The following is a 21,576-nucleotide window of genomic DNA, read 5'->3' as shown; positions in this document are numbered from 1 at the left end:
TCTAATAACCATGTATAAGTATATAAGGGGACAATACAAATATCTCGCTGAGGATCTGTTTATACCAAGGAAGGTGACGGGCACAAGGGGGCATTCTTTGCGTCTGGAGGAGAGAAGGTTTTTCCACCAACATAGAAGAGGATTCTTTACTGTTAGGGCAGTGAGAATCTGGAATTGCTTGCCTGAGGAGGTGGTGATGGCGAACTCAGTCGGGGGGTTCAAGAGAGGCCTGGATGTCTTCCTGGAGCAGAACAATATTGTATCATACAATTATTAGGTTCTGTAGAAGGACGTAGATCTGGGGATTTATTATGATGGAATATAGGCTGAACTGGATGGACAAATTTCTTTTTTCGGCCTTACTATGTTACTATGTTACTATGTAATATTTAAAATTTGTACATTTTCAGTTATTGAAATACAAGCCAACATACCGTATTCCTAGAACTTTTAGGGTTTGATCTCCTTAATTGTTCTGATACTATGTGACTATTGCATCAAAGTTGCTATAAATTTAGATATTAGTGGACTAATAAAGCTAGTGTTTTGATTAATGTTGAAATTTAAAGTGCGTTGTGCTAGGATCTTCACGAGTGCAAACTCCTTATTGTTTAATTTGTCCTTATAATATATATAAATGTGCAATTAATTATAACCCTTTTGATTAATAGATTAATGATACTCTAAATGTTCCTCTACAATTAGGACTAACATTATCTAAATAAAAACTTCAGTGATTTAATTTAGACCCCCTGGTTTCAGGGTGCCTAGCTTATATATCCAGTAGACTTCCTTTCTATTTAGTTTCGTTACTCTATTGGGAACATTTGCTGGAATATGGTCAATAGGACTGATTTTTAATTTGTTAAAAAAAATTTCATGTAGCAAAGTACAGTGTCTTGACAAGCCATGGGCAAGAAAACCTTTTTTAATGTTGTGCCTGTGGGAATTTAGTCTTAAATGCAGAGGTTGTGAGGTTCTCCCCACATATTGTTTGCCACATTGACATTCTATTACATATATGACGAATTCCGAGTTACAATTTAGAAAGTGATTGATCATAAATTTCGCTTTCGTCACAAATGATGTTATACTATCATATTTGTGTTTGATGCTGAAGCAACATAAACAGTTCTTTGAACCGCACTTAAAAATACCTTTTATTGTATTTATGATCTCATTGTTAGATGTATCAGTGTGAGGTTTAAGGCGACTGGGAGCTATCATATTTCTAATTGTAGGGGCTATGCGAAAAGTAATTTTGGGGTTTCTGGGTAAAATTTTACTAAGAATGGGATCATTCATCAAAATATGCCAGTTTTTTTTAAGGATATTTCGTATTTCTTTATGTTCTGAACTGAACTGAGTAATAAAGTTGAGTGTATGTTCTTTGTTGGTTGGGGTTTTTATTTTATTACTTTTAAATGATTTTTGGCTTCTATTCACAGAGTTATTAAAAGCATGTCTAGTTAAAAATGATGGATATTTTTGAGCTGAAAACCTCCTTTCTAATAAAGCTGCTTGTTCCCTAAAATCTTGATCTGTGGTACAATTTTTCCTAATTCTACGGTACTGTTTGTTAGGAATATTATGTGGCCATTTTGAGTAGTGTCCACTATTAAAATGAATATAGCTATTTTTGTCGATCTCCTTAAAACATGTTCTACTACAAATAGAGTCGTCTTTTATATAAAGGGAAGTATCAAGAAAATTAATACAGTTCACATCATGATTTGCAGAAAAGGACAGACCCCAATTATTATTATCAATATATTGGATAAATGAGTTAATATTGCCACTGATTTGCTTCATACCTTTCATCTTGCTCGTCCTGACCGGCCTGGGGGCTCTGGTGAGGGTTCGGTGACCCCTCCTCAAGGGGGAAATACTGTTGTGAATTCTGCTCTTGGGCTCCCTCCGGTGGTTGTTGATGGTAATGCAGTTGTTCCTGAGCAGCAGTCTTGGACAGGTGTTTCTGCTAATTGCAATTCTGACTGGGGTATTTAGCTGTGCAGGACTCATTAGTCCTTGCCAGTAGTCAATGTTCCTTTGGAAGTGTTGGTCCTCTGCCTGGCCTCTCCTGCTTGCTGCCAACTCAGCAAAGATAAGTGTTTGCTTCATTTTTAGACACACGGCTGTGTGTTTATTTTTGTGCTGTTCTTGTTTCTATTTTTGTTCCTGCTAGACTGTGCCTGATGTTTTTCTCAGTCTAGTTGGATTCGCTGGAGTCGCCGATATACTCTCCACATCTTTAATTAGGTGGTGGAGTTTTTGTATTTTTCTGCTGTGGATATTTTGTAGTGTTTTATGCTGACCGCATAGTATCCTGTACTTTCCGTTCCTATCTAGGTAGAAGTGGCCTCCTTTGCTTATCCCTGTTTTCTGCCTGCGTGTGTCTTTTCCTCTCCTACTCACAGTCATTATTTGTGGGGGGCTACCTATCCTTTGGGGATCTTCTCTGAGGCAAGAGAATTTTCCTATTTCCATCTTTAGGGGTATTTAGTCCTTAGGCTGTGTCGAGGTGTCTAGGTCTGGTTAGGCACACCCCACGGCTACTTCTAGTTGCGGTGATAGGATCAGGGTTTGCGGTCAGTATAGTTACCACTGCTCCAGCGAAGGTCATTTCATGCTGCTCCAAGGCCACCTGATCATAACACACCCCCCCAGCTCAAACTGTGCTCTACCACTTGCAAAATTATCTGTCACTGCTCCACCGCTGTTTAGTCTATGCGGTGAAATCCTTCAATGCCTGGCACTGACAATACCAATTTGTTGACATGTATGATGCTACTTAAAATATTCAGTGGCCCTGTCCTACATTTACACCGATAAATACTTTGCGCAAAATAACAATGTCTGAAAGTCATCAGAGGAGCCCACCCCTGTACCTAAGTATGCCACCCTTTTTTTTGTTTGTTTTGTTTTTTTGCGGGACATTAACATCTATGTATTATTTTGGAGTACTAACTGTGTCAGACACTCCTTCCAATTGTCCTCCGCTGACCACACCAATGCTGCCTGTGTACCCCTGGAACCTATTCAAAAAAGTGCATAAAGCCACCCTTTTTTATGTTAGGCCTACTAAGTCTGTCTGCAGTCCCTCCTTCCAATAGTCCTCCGCTGACCACACCAATGCTGCCTGTGTAACCCTGCAAGATAATTGAAACTGCATTGAGCCTCCTTTTGTTATTTTACGCCTACTAAGTCTGTCTGCGGTCCCTCCTTCCAATAGTCCTCCGCTGACCACACCAATGCTGCCTGTGTAACCCTGCAAGATAATTGAAACTGCACTGAGCCTCCTTTTGTTATGTTAGGCCTACTAAGTCTGTCTGCGGTCCCTCCTTCCAATAGTCCTCCGCTGACCACACCAATGCTGCCTGTGTAACCCTGCAAGATAATTGAAACTGCATTGGGCCTACTTTTTTTTTATGTTAGGCCTACTAAGTCTGTCTGCAGTCTCTCCTTCCAATAGTCCTCCACTGACCACACCAATGCTGCCTGTGTACCCCTGCAAGATAATTGAAACTGCATTGAGCCTCCTTTTGTTATGTTAGGCCTCCTAAGTTCGTCTGCGGTCCCTCCTTCCAATAGTCCTCCGCTGACCACACCAATGCTGCCTGTGTAACCCTGCAAGATAATTGAAACTGCATTGAGCCTACTTTTTTATGTTAGGCCTACTAAGTCTGTCTGCGGTCCCTCCTTCCAATAGTCCTCCGCTGACCACACCAATGCTGCCTGTGTAACCCTGCAAGATAATTGAAACTGCATTGAGCCTCCTTTTGTTATGTTAAGCCTACTAAGTCTGTCTGCGGTCCCTCCTTCCAATAGTCCTCCTCTGACCACACCAATGCTGCCTGTGTACCTCTGCAAGATAATTGAAACTGCATTGAGCCTCCTTTGGTATGTTAGGCCTACTAAGTCTGTCTGCGGTCCCTCCTTCCAATAGTCCTCCGCTGACCACACCAATGCTGCCTGTGTAACCCTGCAAGATAATTGAAACTGCATTGAGCCTCCTTTTGTTTTTTTAGGCCTACTAAGTCTGTCTGCGGTCCCTCCTTCCATTAGTCCTCCGCTGACCACACCAATGCTGCCTGTGTACCCCTGCAAGATAATTGAAACTGCATTGAGCCTCCTTTTGTTATTTTAGGCCTACTAAGTCTGTCTGCGGTCCCTCCTTCCCATAGTCCTCCGCTGACCACACCAATGCTGCCTGTGTACCCCTGCAAGATAATTGAAACTGCATTGAGCCTCCTTTTGTTATTTGAGGCCTACTAAGTCTGTCTGCGGTCCCTCCTTCCAATAGTCCTCCACTGACCACACCAATGCTGCCTATGTAACCCTGCAAGATAATTGAAACTGCATTGAGCCTACTTTTTTATGTTAGGCCTACTAAGTCTGTCTGCGGTCCCTCCTTCCAATAGTCCTCCACTGACCACACCAATGCTGCCTGTGTACCCCTGCAAGATAATTGAAACTGCATTGAGCCTCTTTTTGTTATTTTAGGCCTACTAAGTCTGTCTGCGGTCCCTCCTTCCATTAGTCCTCCGCTGACCACACCAATGCTGCCTGTGTACCCCTGCAAGATAATTGAAACTGCATTGAGTCTCCTTTTGTTATTTTAGGCCTACTAAGTCTGTCTGCGGTCCCTCCTTCCAATAGTCCTCCGCTGACCACACCAATGCTGCCTGTGTAACCCTGCAAGATAATTGAAACTGCATTGAGCCTCCTTTGGTATGTTAGGCCTACTAAGTCTGTCTGCGGTCCCTCCTTCCAATAGTCCTCCGCTGACCACACCAATGCTGCCTGTGTACCCCTGCAAGATAATTGAAACTAAATTGAGCCTCCTTTTGTTATTTTAGGCCTACTAAGTCTGTCTGCGGTCCCTCCTTCCAATTGTCCTCCACTGACCACACCAACACTGACCCTGTACCCATGTAACCTTTTTTAAATCAGCATCGAGCCAACTTTGTGGTGTAAGGCCTACTAGCAGTGTTTGGCTGCGCCACTTAATACAGCTGTACTCTTAAAAAAAATGACCTGCAATTATCAGGTTTTCAGCCTATCGGAATTTTAAAACTGCAGTGGGGCTACTAGTTTGGTTAAGGCCTACTCACAGTGTCTGCCCCTCCAAGGTGTTCTCCTGGTTGCCTTTCCTGAGCTTCTATCTTCAGGCTCTTGTTAAATAGTTGTTAAATGGAACAACTGCAGGGGGGCTACTACTTTGTTTGGGGCCTACTAACGGTGTCTGCCGCTTCTTGCTGTTCTCCTGGTTTCCTGTCCTGAACTTCCATTTTCAGGCTCTCGTTAAGTAGTTGTTAATATTACACTGCATTTGGCCTACTAGTTTGGTTATGGCCTACTAACGGTATCTGCCGCTCCTTGCTGTTCTCCTCCACTGAATAAAGCAGTGCCGCCTGTTTACTACTGTTTCCAATTTTTAACTGCATTTAGACTACTTACTGATTTGGGCCTACTCACTGTGTCAGCCTCTCATTACAGTTGTCCTCCACTGAACAAAGCAATGCCGCCTGTTTAGTCCTGTTACCAATTTTGAACTGCTTTTAGCCTACTTTTGTATTTGGGACTATATCTGTGTTTCCTCCTCATCCTGCCCATTGCCCAGCCAGTGCTAGATGACTCTGCTGGTACATTGGCCCAGACCGCTACATTCCCCTTGCATGCTACACAGCCAGATTCTGACCCTGCTGAAAGTGAGGTTCCCCTTCCCGCATACTAAACCACCTAACACGGGGACAAAGAGGAAGGTGCAGATGAAAGTGCAGGTTCCTTCATCAGGTGGGGGGGATACTCGTTGGCGACGTCACTGGCACAGGGCCCCTCATAGTATGCAAAAATGTCGCTGCCGGTGGGAGGCGCCCCCGCCTTGCAAACACACCGCCGTACTTTGAGGGGCCCTGTGCCAGTGCCAATGTGAACAGCAAGGATCACAACACTTGCAAAGTTGAAATACCTACCTCTCCCTGCCCCACTGCCGTGACGTGGTCCACGTTTCCTGGGCCCACTAAATTCTTGACCCAGCCATACCCCCCACAACTTTAGCCAAATGACCCCCAATGTCCAATGCCTAACTATTATTATATGGTAAATTAAGATTGACAAGCTTCAGTACCAAGAATGGATGTTTTTGCCATTAAAATGTGCACTGTAGGTGTTTTCCTGGCCTCCACTCACTGCGACTATGCTTCCCCATTGACTTGCATTGGGTTTCGTGTTTCGGTCGATCCCCGACTTTTCACGATAATCGGCCGATTTCACTCGACTCGACTTTTGAGATAGTCGGGTTTCGCAAAACCCGACTCGACCCTAAAAAAGTAAAAGTCGCTCAACCCTAGTAGTTACACTTCAACTATGAGAGGCAGAATCTTAAAAAAAATCCAGAAGATCATTTTGTATGATTTGTACATAGTTAATTTGCATTTTGTTGCATTAAATAAGTATTTGATAAAATAGAAAAACAGAGCTTAATATTTGGTATAGAAACCTTTGTTTGCAATTACAGAGGTCAGACGTTTCCTGTAGTTCTTGACCAAGTATTGCAGATACTGCAGCAGTGATTTTGGTCCATTTCTCCATACAGATCTTCTAGATTTCAGGGCTGTTGCTGGGCAATATTGAGTTTAAGCTCCCTCCAAAGATTTTCAATTGGCTTCAGGTCTAGAGACTGGCTAGGCCACTCCAGAACCTTGAAATGCTTCTTACAGAGCCAGTCCTTAGTTGCCCTGGCTGTGTTTTGCAAGTCATTGTCATGCCGTGATACATCTTCAATGCTCTTACTGAGGGAAGGAGGTTGTTGGCTAATATCATGCAATACATGACCCCATCCGTTTTCTCTCTAATATGGTGCAGTCGTTCTTTTTTTCTTTTTCTTTTCCTGTTTTCATTCTCACCTTTTTCAAATTCTGTGAAGTGCCTGGAGGTTCAAAGTGTTCACCACACATTTAGGTAAGTTCATTGAGGGGTGTAGTTTCCAAAATGGTGTCACTTGTGGGGTGTTTCCACTGTTTAGGCGTATTAGGAGCTCTCCAAATGTATGTCACAGTGTCCATTAATGTGTCAAGGGGTTACCGTGATAGTGGGGAGCAAGAAGACGGCAGCATCTGATTGCTCCTACTCAAGCACTGAGAATAACAACTTTTTCATTTTACTGTAAATGTGTTTATTTCTTCTGGCAGAACAGGGGTAAATCGGTCATGTAGGAAATCCCTGCGCTCACAGCTGTGCTCGGTTAGCCACTTCTTTTCCCTTTATAATCTGGGCTTTGTTACTAATCCTTGTCAGAGCTAGCTTTATTGCTGCATGGCTAAAGGAGGGAAAAGAGAAGGAGAGTTGAAGGAGTTATCAGTGACTGTTGCTTGGTTTGTATGCATGGTAATTCCTTATCCTTCTCTATATTGGTTTATTCCCCTACCTTCACACCCCAATGCATTCCTCTGTTATATGTGAGTGATTATTGTGTATGCCTGGAGTTTTCTGTTAATCCTTGTTTGTGTTGCCATGTTTGTCGAGTTGGTGTACTACAGTGCACAGTAGCCCCCCTCTTCCCTGGATGGAGGAAGAGAACACATGAAGGGCTAACTTACAAGATAAGCCAAGGGCGGAGGCCCCGGCATCTTTGCCATCTGAAGTATCCTGGGGAGCAGGGGCAGCGAGGGCGCCCCCTTGTGTTTGGGACAGGGAAGGAGCCCCTGGTCACCAGACAGCTGTGTTGTGACATAATGATTCCAATTTTGCATTCAAAAATTCAAATGGCGCTACTTTCCTTCTGAGGCTTGCCGTGCACCCAGTGCGTGTTCCAGCACTTTATCATTTTGATATTCACTGTACTCTCTTGCAGCATCTGACTAATTGCTGGGTCAGGACTTTTTATTGCCTTATGGCCACTTGACCATTCATTGGATATAACACTGTACGTATTGTCTTTACTGTGAGTAGCCACTTTGCTTGTTCTAAGGGTTAAATTATACTTCTACCTGTAATTGTCTTATGGTCACCTGATATTTTTACAATTCTGATACATCTTCTTAGTGCTGTATATGTGTTTCATAGTAAAATCTAATTAGATATGTAACAGACATCTGTCCTGAATACTGAGGTTTTTATTTTCACATTGGGCTCCCTAAGTTATATAATATATCTGTGTACATTCTCCTTTTAATCAAATGGTTTTATGTTTCTGTTTTGTAATACAATAAAAGTTTGATATTACTACTGGACATATACAGTACCTCTAATTCTATGTAGGTTTATGTTGCTATGTAGTAGTGCCCTCTATAGAATTTGTCCTTACAATGGTGTATATTCCATAACAAATTGTGAGGTCATGTGTCTTCTATGACCTCTTATGAGAATGTAAAGTTTGGGGCTTTAGTGGAAAAAAAAAATCTTCATTTTCAGTTCTAATATTCTAAAATCCTGTGAAGCACTTGTTTGTTAAAAATGTTCACCACACTGCTAGACTAGAGGCATAGTTTCCAGAATGAAGTGACTTGCGGAGGTTTATGATGTTTTGGCATCTCAGGGATATGGTGTCCGCAATTTGTAAACAACAATATCCATCACCTATCCATCATTCTGTCCCATCCCGTAATCCATTTCTGGGGGATAAATAGTTTGCAACCTGGACGGTGCCAATATGTGACCATCCAGGCTGAGAACCACTAGTGAATGAGCAGCTGCGAGCATGCCAGTGACCAGCGGTGACATCATTGAGGTTATTGCTGGTCACAGAGGCTGCATTCCCAGCTGGCAAATGAACTATGGTGACCTCTGCACCATAAGAATAATCTCATCGTGCAGAGGCAAGTTCACCGCAGTTCACAGGGAGAATTTCACTCACTCTCAGCCCGGATGGTCGCATCTTAGCACCATCCAGGTTGAAAACTAATTCTCCCCTAGACATGGATTATGGCATAGGACAGAACAATGGACAGGTGAGCGATATTGCTGTTTTTTTATTTATATCTTATTACAGGAGATGAGGGATTCAGTGGAATTAGGCATTAGGTGAGTATAACTGTGTGTTTACTTTTACGTAAAAATGGAAAATTGTGTTTTGTTTCATTTCAAATAAAATACTTTTTCTGGCTGTGTGTTTATTTACCATATAACTACAGGATTAGTAATGGATAGGTGTCTTATAGACGCCTCTCCATTAATAAGCCATGGGCTTGATGTCACCTGACAATACAAAGATGACATCAATCCCACAAATATGAACCCCACTTGCCACTGATACAGGGTAAATGTTAAGAGCTGGGCAATGCCTTAGATTTGCTAGCTAGCCCCTTACCAGCCCGAGAATACCAGCCCCAAGCTGTCTGCTTTAGCTTGGCCGGATGTCAAAAATGGGGGGAATCCTACGCTTTTTTTTATTACTTATTTGAACAATTAAAAAATTTGGCATGGGGACCCCTCTATGCTTGATAATCAGCCTTGCTGAAGCTGACAGATGAGCGTTGCAGCCCCCAGCTGTGAGTTTTGCCTGGCTGGCTATCAAAAATACAGGGGAACCCATGCTGTTTTTTTATTAAATTATTTATTTACAGCGCAGGCGGAAACTGATGAATACTCCCATCAGCTGCTCCTGCTCTCACTGTTATTAGTGGCAACAGGCATCAGCTGATGGGAGCAGTAGCCCATCAGCTGACACCAATAACTGGAAGTAACTTTATACGTCCCATCATAGCTGCGGGCTCACACTGCCATTTGACAGTATGGAAACTGCGGCTATCTGACCAGCGGTGGTGATTTTACAGCCAATCAGAAGACCAGAACACCTGGTGTTAGGCCAGCCAAACTCAAACAGTAACACGGACTTCCTGGTGAAGTCTGCGTTCAATGTCCATGCCCGAACAGTTGGTGTTCGGTATGGACGCCGAACTTTACTGTTCGGGTTCGCCCATTTCTAGTGCTAAGCTTCCTTCAGGTGTTCCCTGTTAAAGGTGATTGCCCAGCTACTTAACTGATCTACTAGTAGCTGCCAGTTGTAGCTTTAACCTCTGTGTGGCTTGTCCTCTGTGTCTTGCTCTGAATTCTCACATTCTGATCTTTTGTTGCTGGATTTGTCTATTGAATACTCGTTTGTATTACCCCTTTTGTCTTGACACACTCTGACCTTGGAATAATTTTGACTCTGGACTGTGACCTGACTATGCCTCCTGTCTTACCCCTTTAAGTAGTGATGGGAAGTGACAGAGGGAAATTGCAGCTCAGCACATAAAGCTGCTCTACATGATACAGGGAATGCACAGTGCACAACTGATGTGAGCACAGCACAGGAGATAGGGTCTGAGATTGATCCTACTCTCCTATGGCCTGTATCTGCTGCATTTACAGTGTCTGTTGTAGTGTAGCAGATTTTTGTCCTTTTGCACAAAACCTTTTGTCCTCTTGCACCTATTCAGTCATTTGTAGAAAGTGAGAGGAGATTTGCAAAAAGGGATATGGCCAACAGACAAATTTTATTTTATGCACGACAAAAACTGGCATAAATTCTTCATTTTCTGGAGCAAAGACGGTCAAAAGATGTGCCAAATTTATTATCAAATTGCAAGACCTCGAGAACTGTGAGCCAGAAATAGATTATATATTGCTTTTGCTGTACCTTAGTTGTAGAAGAGCTCAAAGAGGACAAATAACAAAATATGAAACATAATAAAATGGAACAAGAACAATTTTTAAGTAAAATAACATTTATTAGATACAGTCAGTATACAATGTTCATCATTCTGCTCAATAGGTTGGACAGATGGCATGCTTGGATGGTATGTGCTCGAGTAGGGTTTCACTTCTTGTAATGAAAGAAAAAGAAAACTCAGAACCTCAATATGTAATGCTGTTCAATAGATTTATTTTTCCTAATTCCAAGTGGAAAGATACTATTGGAGTGCCGGGTTCTCCTTTTTCTATCATTCTGTCCAAGCCATTACTTTGTATTTGCATTTCTATTCATAACATATGTATTGAAACTATGAGCAAGTGTGACTAACTGAGTAAATAACTGCAGGGTAGAAACCAAAAGGATGCTATTAACATTACATACTCAGATTTGGTCATAATCAGCAGTACCACTTGGTCAGCATGGCATCGTAGGGGTCAGCACTGGGCCTATGTGATGTAAGATATATACTAAGGATGATCCTGCAGAAATTTTCTGTATAAATATCTGCAGGTAATACTAATCTAAACTTTATTAATTCATTTGAGGGTGTCTGCCAGCTTTTTCCTTTCAAAAATTTTATCATTGTTAGATGGAAAACTGGAAAACTGTGTTAAAAGGAACCTTGTCATGTCCAAAATGCAATTTCCTGCAGATAGCAGGTAGGTAGTGTTACCATTATAACAGACTGCCTTGCTAGACCAGAGGCTGTAGGTAAAACATGAGCTTATATGCTCCCTGCGACCACTTGTGTACTGTAATTGGGGTGGTAATGTGAGCGGTTACAGTCACCGCTCACTACATAGCAAAGCATCTTGAAACTTTGATTGACAGCCTGCTCTGTACACAAACCCTGCAGAGCACAATCTTAATCAAAGTGTATAGTGAACAGTGATTGTATATGCTCCCTGCCTCACCGCTATGACTGGAAGTGAGTGGCTACAGAGAGGATATTTAATTTTACACTGTATGCTCTACATTAGTAATGCAGCCTATCATGATTTTAACGGTATTTAGGACTTTGTGGGGCCTATTATACTCTATGGAGCACTTTTAGGGACCATTATACTGTATGGAGAATTATGGGGGCTATTATACTGTATGGAGCACTTTATGTGTCCATTATACTGTATGTATATATAAAGCGATCATACTGTATGGAGCACTACGTGGGTTATTTTATTATACTGTATGGAGCACTTTTGTGTGGTCATTATACTGTATGGCCACAATGTGGCACAATTATTCTGCATGGATAACTTTTTGTGATCATTATACTGCATGGGACACAATGTGGAGCTATTATTCTGTATGGAACACTTTTTGTGGCCATTATACTGTATGGAGTACTATGTGGGGTCCATTATATTCTATTGAGTACTTTGTGGGGCCATTATACAGTAAGGAGCACCATGTGTGGCCATTATACCGTATGTAGCACTATGTGAGGCCATTATACTGTATGGAGCACTATGTGGGGTCATTAAACTGTATAGAGCACTTTTTGTGGCCATTATACTGTATGGATCACTATGTGGCACCATTATTCTGTGGGGAGAACTTTTTGTGGTCATTATACTGTATGGAGCATCATGTGGCGCCATTATGCTGTATGGAGCACTTTTTGTGGCCATTATACTGTATGGAGCACTAGGTGGCACCATTATTCTGTATGGAGAAATTTTCGTGGCCATTATACGGTATGGAGCACTTTTCGTGGTCATTATACTGTATGGCCACAATGTGGCATAATTATTCTGCATGGAGAACCTTTTGTAATCATTATGCTGTATGGGACACAATGTGGAGCTATTATTCTGTATGGAACACTTTTTGTGGCTATTATACTGTATGGAGTACTATTTGGGGTCCAATATATTCTATTGAGTACTTTGTGGGGCCATTATACTGTAAGCAGCACCATGTCGGGCCATTATACCATATGTAGCAGTATGTGATGCCATTATACTGTATGGAGCACCATGTGGGGCCATTATGCTGTATGGAGCACTTTTTGTGGCCATTATACTATACGGAGCACTAGGTGGCACCATTATTCTGTATGGAAAACTTTTTGTGGCCATTATACTGTATGGAGCACTATGTGGCGCCATTATTCTGTGTGAGAACTTTTTGTGGTCATTATATTGTATGGAGCACTATGTGGGACCATTATTCTGTATGGAGCACTTTTTGTGGCCATTATACTGTATATAGCAAAGAAAGAAAGTCAGACGCACAATCAGCTCCGACACCTGTGCTCCACCTCCAGACAGCTGAGCGTTGTATTTGCCACAACAGAATTGGGTGCTCGTGGAAAACAGAAAAAGATATCTGTAATAGCAAAAATAACAAGAAAACGAGCCCTCACCATCTGTGCAAAAAGTCTTTCCTTTATTGAGGCTTCATGTTAAAAAAGCAGGCTATAGCAGGGAGAACCTGAGGTTCCAAATGACGACGATCGTTTCGCTCTGCTGAGCTTCTACGGATATAACGCATATAAACAGCAAAAAAATCAGTACCACTTACGATCACCTGTGTTATGCTGTCACAGAGAGAAATACATAAATAAATAGAATGGTCTCACCAAATCATGACGATGCCGTTCTATTTATTTATGTATTTCTCTCTGTGACAGCATAACACAGGTGATCGTCAGTGGTTCTGATTTTTTTGCTGTTTATATGCGGTTTTTTGGACAAGTAGCATCTATTGCCATTATGGATTTATGCGTCTGGTTCTCTTGCCTTGCCTAGCTAGATGTCTCTGGGATAGAGGCTGCGGTGGGAGTGCAGTGAACTAGTTTTGTCTTTAGTTTATTTTGTCTCTTGACTTGGTATCAGAATACTGTCTGATTAATAAATTGTTGGTTAATACACATGTTTGTCTTTGTGTGTTGTGTCATGTGTTTATAAACTATTTAGATTAAATGTTATATTTTAGGTCTCCTTTTTTGCTATTCCTCCATATGAAAAAGTTAATTGCTGTATTTGATAAGGAAAAACCTATTCAATTGCACACATTTTTTATAAATATCAGGGTTGGGTCACGACTTTGTCCAAGCTTTTAATTTTGGCCTTCTGTGTATTTAAGTTTGACATCTAGAGGAAAGACAATTTTTGCCACCAAGATTATTCTTTACTGTAACTGCAGTGAGGCTCTAGAACTTGCTACACGAAAATGTGGCCATGTTTAAATTACTGAGAAAGATCTGAACCTTTTCCTGGAAGTAATAATAATATAAATTATACGTACTAGATTCCTGTAGAGGGTTAGACTGGGGGTACAGATTTGAAGAAATCTGATTTTTTTTTACCCTGAACCTTTGAAATGAGGCATGGGTTTGACACACAAGGATTCTGAGGTTACGGTCCACAGAATGGCACATCATTATTACCAGGGAATTGAACGGTTTAGGCGGATCTGGCGGTAGTGAGGAAAAATTGAAGAGGTGGAGCTATGTCTGCCCGTGTGAGAGTCTGGGTGGCGGTAAGGAGCTAGCAAGTTGATGCTAAGAATACTGCTTTCATTGCTTAATATAGAAATAATATGTCCCAGCTCCTTGTTTCTTGCTGCCTCCTGAAACTTATTCAATCTTACATACTCCTTTATGTCTTGATAATTTTTGTAATCACTGTATGTAAATGTGGCCACATCGGTTTGTGACACATCCAAATGGAGATCCTTAAGTTTTCCTTTACAAGCTCCGATTTTAAATAAAAGTTTTATTTTTGCATCTGCAAGTATCATTTGTGCAATTGTCTTTTGCATGCGCTCAATTGCATTTATCATTTGTCCAGAATTATGTACCTGAGAAAATACAGCTTCATTTTTTTTTACACACGTTTTCAACTCAGACTGCCATTTTTCAACTACATTTGTTTCCTCTGTGTGCAGGGAACATTTCACATTTTGGTAAATGCTGGAATATATTTTTAGACCATATTTGACATTAGAACACAGAACATGGGTTTCTGTTGTACGCAGAAGATTTGCATATGGTGTTTTTTCTATTCTGATTCCAAGGCATGTGTCGCAGGGTCCCACAAATAAAGTATCTTCCTCAGAGTTTTCAACTTTTACAAAAAGACCAGACTTCAAAAAGCATTCAATCCAGAATTTGTGACCACATATGAGAGTTATAGGGACCTTTGTAGTACACTGTGTGGGACAGGAAGCCCCACAAAAATTGTTACAGAGATGGCCACAAGGAAAGGTTTTAGGCACCCTACAAGGCTCTCTGCAATCTGATCTAACTGCAATCTTTGAACATGCTAAATCTTGAATGTGTTCACATATAGGAATTGTTTTTGGCACCAATTCCTGACAGATTCCACAAGGCTCACTGCATATTTTCTTACACTTGTGACCATTTTTACAGACAATCTTGAGACATGGCTTTCCACACTGAATTTGTGTATGTTTAGGATCATAAGGGTGGCATCGAAGGGCGCAAACATGCCCACAATCTAAACGATATTCACAAGGTATCAAGCATCCACCTTCCGGGACATTATCAAAATCTTCAGAACATGACAAGTAATTAATGGTGTTTGGATGATTGACACATTGCACCTCAAGTTCTTTCCCAATTTGTCCATTTTCTTCTAGCATATCACTGATTTTTTTCCAGAGAGGAACTCTTGATAGCATCTTAATGTTCCCTATGCAATATAACCCTTTCTTGGCTCTTGATAAAGCAACACATACCCGGTTTGGGATTTTAAGAAAACCAACATTACCAAGCAAGTTACTTCTTACCAGTGAGAGGATGATGATATCATTTTCCTCTCCTTGGTATTTATCAACCACACATACCCTGACACCCTGAAATTGAGCTTTGGGCATCATTTTCTGCAAACAGTGAAGCTGTCCAGAATAAGTAGTGAGTATTGTAATCTGTGAAGGAGAGTAGCCTTGTTGTATGAAATAGAGGCAAAGTGACTTCACAAAACCAGCTTCATGGACATTCTGTCGACTCTTGCCTTCACTGATGTGGTGTTCAGGATGGTCATGATCCACAAAAAAAAGATTTTGGCAAACACCCTATGTGAGATAAGAAATAGGTAGATGTTCTTAAATATTTTAGAAAGAAAATTCTGCATTCGAAAAATGAATTATACATTACTAACAAGTAAGAGGACTGAAATTGAATATGCCACCGTCATATAAAATGTAACACTTTGGTCAACTAAACCCCATTGTTATGTCATGAACTACCCAGCTCTTATGTATCCTACTGATTGCTATAGCTCACTTAGAGCCTGTTGTGATAGGGATACCACCTGATGGTTACCAGATTGGTCGCATTCTTGCCATGTAAATGTCATATTGTCATGCACCGTTATTGCTTAGTAGTATAATGCTTCTTTCAGTTAAGTACTTCTGATTACAATACCATATACTGTAGATACTTATATTGCTATGTGAAGGCGGTGTCATGCGCCATCAAGCTCATGCGCGTTGCTACATATTATGTGTGGCCACTCTATAAGGCAACAGCTGCTTTTTAACTCAGCGATGTCTCCCCGACCCTGACACACCCCTAAAGAAGGAAGGTGAAACGCGTGTTAGGGTGATGGGACATGGTGCTGGTCTTCAGTTTGCAACAGCAATCCCCATTTTAAAGGTAATATCCCTTATTACTATTTACTATGCTGTTTAGTCACTTATTTAATATAGCATGCACATTATGAAAAGGAATATGATAACTAGTGTGTTACACCTGGTTCTGGCCCTGCACCCAGTTCTGGCACTGCCCCAATTCTGGTCCCTCACCCGCTCATGCTATTGAGGCTGCCCCTGTACCTCTGTGAGTTCCCTGTCTGGATCCTTGCTCTCTGTCTGTTCCTAGGTGTCCTGCTGCTGCTTCTCTCTCCCCCACTTCCTGGCACGCTGCCAGCAGGCCTCCAGGGAGAATGCTTAAAACACATGCCTGCTTACCTCCAGTCTTTTAACCCCTTCATGACCCAGCCTATTTTGACCTTAAAGACCTTGCCGTTTTTTGCAATTCTGACCAGTGTCCCTTTATGAGGTAATAACTCAGGAACGCTTCAACGGATCCTAGCGGTTCTGAGATTTTTTTTTGTGACATATTGGGCTTCATGTTAGTGGTAAATTTAGGTCAATAAATTCTGCGTTTATTTGTGATAAAAACGGAAATTTGGTGAAAATTTAGAAAATTTCGCAATTTTCACATTTTGAATTTTTTTTCTGTTAAACCAGAGAGTTATGTGACACAAAATAGTTAATAAATAACATTTCCCACATATATACTTTACATCAGCACAATTTTGGAAACAAAATTTTTTTTTGCTAGGAAGTTATAAGGGTTAAAATTTGACCAGCAATTTCTCATTTTTACAACGAAATTTACAAAACCATTTTTTTTAGGGACCACCTCACATTTGAAGTCAGTTTGAGGGGTCTATATGGCTGAAAATACCCAAAAGTGACACCATTCTAAAAAATGCACCCCTCAAGGTACTCAAAACCACATTCAAAAAGTTTATTAACCCTTCAGGTACTTCACAGCAGCAGAAGCAACATGGAAGGAAAAAATGAACATTTAACTTTTTAGTCACAAAAATTATCTTTTAGCAACAATTTTTTTATTTTCCCAATGGTAAAAGGAGAAACTGAACCACGAAAGTTGTTGTCCAATTTGTCCTGAGTACAATGATACCTCATATGTTGGGGTAAACCATTGTTTAGGCGCACGGCAGGGCTTGGAAGGGAAGGCGCGCCATTTGACTTTTTGAATGAAAAATTGGCTCCACTCTTTAGCGGACACCATGTCTCGTTTGGAGAGCCCCCGTGTGCCTAAAAATTGGAGCTCCCCCACAATTGACCCCATTTTGGAAACTAGACGCCCCAAGGAACTTATCTAGATGCATAGTGAGCACTTTGAACCCCCAGGTGCTTCACAAATTGATCCGTAAAAATGAAAAAGTACTTTTTTTTCACAAAAAAATTTTTTAGCTTCAATTTTTTCATTTTCACATGGGCAATAGGATAAAATGGATCATAAAATTTGTTGGGCAATTTCTCCCGAGTACGCCAATACCTCATATGTGGGGGTAAACCACTGTTTGGGCACACGGCAGGGCTCGGAAGGGAAGGCGCGCCATTTGACTTTTTGAATGGAAAATTAGCTCCAATTGTTAGCGGACACCATGTCGCGTTTGGAGAGCCCATGTGTGCCTAAACATTGGAGCTCCCCCACAAGTGACCCCATTTTGTAAACTAGACCCCCCAAGGAACTTATCTAGATGCATATTGAGCACTTTAAACCCCCAGGTGCTTCACAGAAGTTTATAACGCAGAGCCATGAAAATAAAAAATGATTTTTCTTTCCTCAAAAATGATTTTTTAGCCTGGAATTTCCTATTTTGCCAAGGGTAATAGGAAAAATTTGACCCCAAATTTTCTTGTCCAGTTTGTCCTGAGTACGCTGATACCCCATATGTGGGGGTAAACCACTGTTTGGGCGCACGGCAGGGCTCGGAAGGGAAGGCACGCCATTTGGCTTTTTAAATGGAAAATTAGCTCCAATGATTAGCAGACACCATGTCACGTTTGGAGAGCCCCTGTATGCCTAAACATTGGAGATCCCCCACAAATGACCCCATTTTGGAAACTAGACCCCCAAAGGAACTAATCTAGATGTGTGGTGAGGACTTTAAACCCCCAAGTGCTTCACAGAAGTTTATAACGCAGAGCCATGAAAATAAAAAATAAAAATTATTTTCTCAAAAATGATCTTTTAGCCTGCAATTCTTTATTTTCCCAAGGGTAACAGGAGAAATTTGACCCCAAAAGTTGTTGTCCAGTTTCTCCTGAGTACGCTGATACCCCATATGTGGGGGTAAACCACTGTTTGGGCACATGCCGGGGCTCGGAAGTGAAGTAGTAATGTTTTGAAATGCAGACTTTGATGGAATGCTCTGTGGGCGTCACGTTGCGTTTGCAGAGCCCCTGATGTGGCTAAACAGTAGAAACCCCCCACAAGTGACCCCATTTTGGAAACTAGACCCCGAAAGGAACTTATCTAGATGTGTGGTGAGGACTTTGAACCCCCAAGTGCTTCACAGAAGTTTATAACGCAGAGCCATGAAAATAAAAAATAAAAATTATTTTCTCAAAAATGATCTTTTAGCCTGCAATTCTTTATTTTCCCAAGGGTAACAGGAGAAATTTCACCCCAAAAGTTCTTGTCCAGTTTCTCCTGAGTACGCTGATACCTGATATGTGGGGGTAAACCACTGTTTGGGCACACGCCGGGGCTCGGAAGTGAAGTAGTGATGTTTTGAAAAGCAGACTTTGATGGAATGCTCTGCGGGCGTCACGTTGCGTTTGCAGAGCCCCTGATGTGGCTAAACAGTAGAAACCCCCCACAAGTGACCCCATTTTGGAAACTAGACCCCGAAAGGAACTTATCTAGATGTGTGGTGAGGACTTAGAACCCCCAAGTGCTTCACAGAAGTTTATAATGCAGAGCCGTGAAAATAATAAATACGTTTTCTTTCCTCAAAAATAATTATTTAGCCCAGAATTTTTTATTTTCCCAAGGGTTACAGGAGAAATTGGACCCCAAAAGTTGTTGTCCAGTTTCTCCTGAGTACGCTGATACCCCATGTGTGGGGGTAAACCACTGTTTGGGCACATGTCGGGGCTCAGAAGGGAAGTAGTGACTTTTGAAATGCAGACTTTGATGGAGTGGTCTGCGGGCATCACGTTGCGTTTGCAGAGCCCCTGGTGTGCCTAAACAGTAGAAACCCCCCACAACGTGACCCCATTTTAGAAACTAGACCCCCCAAGGAACTTATCTAGATATGTGGTGAGCACTTTGAACCCCCAAGTGCTTCACAGACGTTTACAACGCAGAGCCGTGAAAATAAAAAATCATTTTTCTTTCCTCACAAATGATGTTTTAGCAAGCATTTTTTAATTTTCCCAAGGGTAACAGGAGAAATTGGACCCCAATAATTGTTGCGCAGTTTATCCTGAGTATGCTGGTACCCCATATGTGGGGGTAAACCACTGTTTGGGCACACGTCGGGGCTCGGAAGTGAGGGAGCACCATTTGACTTTTTGAATACAAGATTGGCTGGAATCAATGGTGGCGCCATGTTGCGTTTGGAGACCCCTGATGTGCCTAAACAGTGGAAACCCCTCAATTCTACCTCCAACACTAACCCCCCCACACCCCTAACCCTATTCCCAACTGTAGCCATAACCCTAATCACAACCCTAACCACAACCCTAATTCCAACCCTAACCCTAAGGCTATGTGCCCACGTTGCGGATTCGTGTGAGATTTTTCCGCACCATTTTTGAAAAATCCGCGGGTAAAAGGCACTGCGTTTTACCTGCGAATTTTCCGCGGATTTCCAGTGCTTTTTGTGCGGATTTCACCTGCAGATTCCTATTGAGGAACAGGTGTAAAACGCTGCGGAATCCGCACAAAGAATTGATATGCTGCGGAAAATACAATGCAGCGTTTCCGCACGGTATTTTCCGCACCATGGGCACAGCGGATTTGGTTTTCCATAGGTTTACATGGTATTGCAAACCTGATGGAACACTGCTGCGAATCCGCAGCGGCCAATCCGCTGCGGATCCGCAGCCAAATCCGCACCGTGTGCACATGGCCTAATTCTAAAGGTACTGTATGTGCACACGCTGCGGAAAACGCTGCGGATCCGCAGCAGTTTCCCATGAGTTTACAGTTCAATGTAAACCTATGGGAAACAAAAAACGCTGTACACATGCTGCGGAAAAACTGCACGGAAACGCAGGGGTTTACATTCCGCAGCATGTCACTTCTTTCTGCGGATTCCGCAGCGGTTTTACAACTGCTCCAATAGAAAATCGCAGTTGTAAAACCGCAGTGAAAGGCGCAGAAAAAACGCGGTAAATCCGCGATAAATCCGCAGTGGTTTAGCACTGCGGATTTATCAAATCCGCAGCGGAAAAATCCGCAGGGGACCAGAATACGTGTGCACATACCGAAACCCTAACCCTAACCCTACCCCTAATACTACCCCTAACCCTACCCCTAACCCTAACCCTAACACTAACCCTACCCCTAACCCTACCCCTAACCCTAGCCCTAACCCTATTCTAACATTAGTGGGAAAAAAAAATTCTTTATTTTTTTATTGTCCCTACCTATGGGGGTGACAAAGGGGGGGGGGTCATTTATTATATTTTTATTTTGATCACTGGGATAGATTATATCTCAGTGATCAAAATGCACTTTGAACGAATCTGCCGGCCGGCAGATTCGGCGGGCGCACTGCGCATGCGCCCGCCATTTTGGAAGATGGTGGCGCCCAGGGAGAAGATGGACGGACCCCGGCAGGATCGGTAAGTATGATGGGGTGGGGGGAGCACGGGGGGGGGGATCGGAGCAAGGGGGTGGGTGGATCGGAACGCGGGAGGGGTGGAACGGAGCACGGGGGGGTGGAACGGAGCACGGGGGGGTGGAACGGAGCACGGGGGGTGGATCGGAGTGCAGGGGGGGTGATTGGAGCACGGGGGGTGATTGGAGCATGGGGGTGAGCGGACAAGAGCACGGGGGGGAGCGGAGCACAGGACGGACGGGAGCGGGGCAGTGTATCGGGCAGATCGGAGGGCTGGGGGGGCGATCAGTGGGGTGGGGGCACATTAGTATTTCCAGCCATGGCCGATGATATTGCAGCATCGGCCATGGCTGGATTGTAATATTTCACCCGTTATAATAGGTGAAATATTACAAATCGCTCTGATTGGCATTTTCACTTTCAACAGCCAATCAGAGCGATCGTAGCCACGGGGGGGTGAAGCCACCCCCCCTGGGCTAAGGTACAACTCCTCCTGTCCCTGCACGCCGGGTGAAATTACAGTTAACCCTT

General features: G+C 42.4%; 1 protein-coding gene across 1 annotated transcript in view; it reads right to left on the bottom strand.

Annotated features, from left to right (window-relative positions):
* Positions 1-13,347: 13,347 nt before the first annotated feature.
* The window catches only part of LOC138642403 (NFX1-type zinc finger-containing protein 1-like), a 158,984-nt gene continuing 150,755 nt past the window's right edge, over positions 13,348-21,576 (bottom strand). Inside the window, exon 22 of the mRNA XM_069730529.1 lies at positions 13,348-15,724. Coding sequence (XP_069586630.1) covers positions 14,072-15,724 — 1,653 coding nt within the window. The 3' untranslated portion in view covers positions 13,348-14,071. The remainder of the gene's footprint in view (positions 15,725-21,576) is intronic.

The sequence above is a fragment of the Ranitomeya imitator genome, chromosome 6, assembly GCF_032444005.1.
Source record: "Ranitomeya imitator isolate aRanImi1 chromosome 6, aRanImi1.pri, whole genome shotgun sequence".
NCBI lineage: Eukaryota > Metazoa > Chordata > Amphibia > Anura > Dendrobatidae > Ranitomeya > Ranitomeya imitator.
The sequence above is the reverse complement of the archived record's forward strand: the minus strand, read 5'-3'. Positions and strand labels throughout refer to the sequence as shown.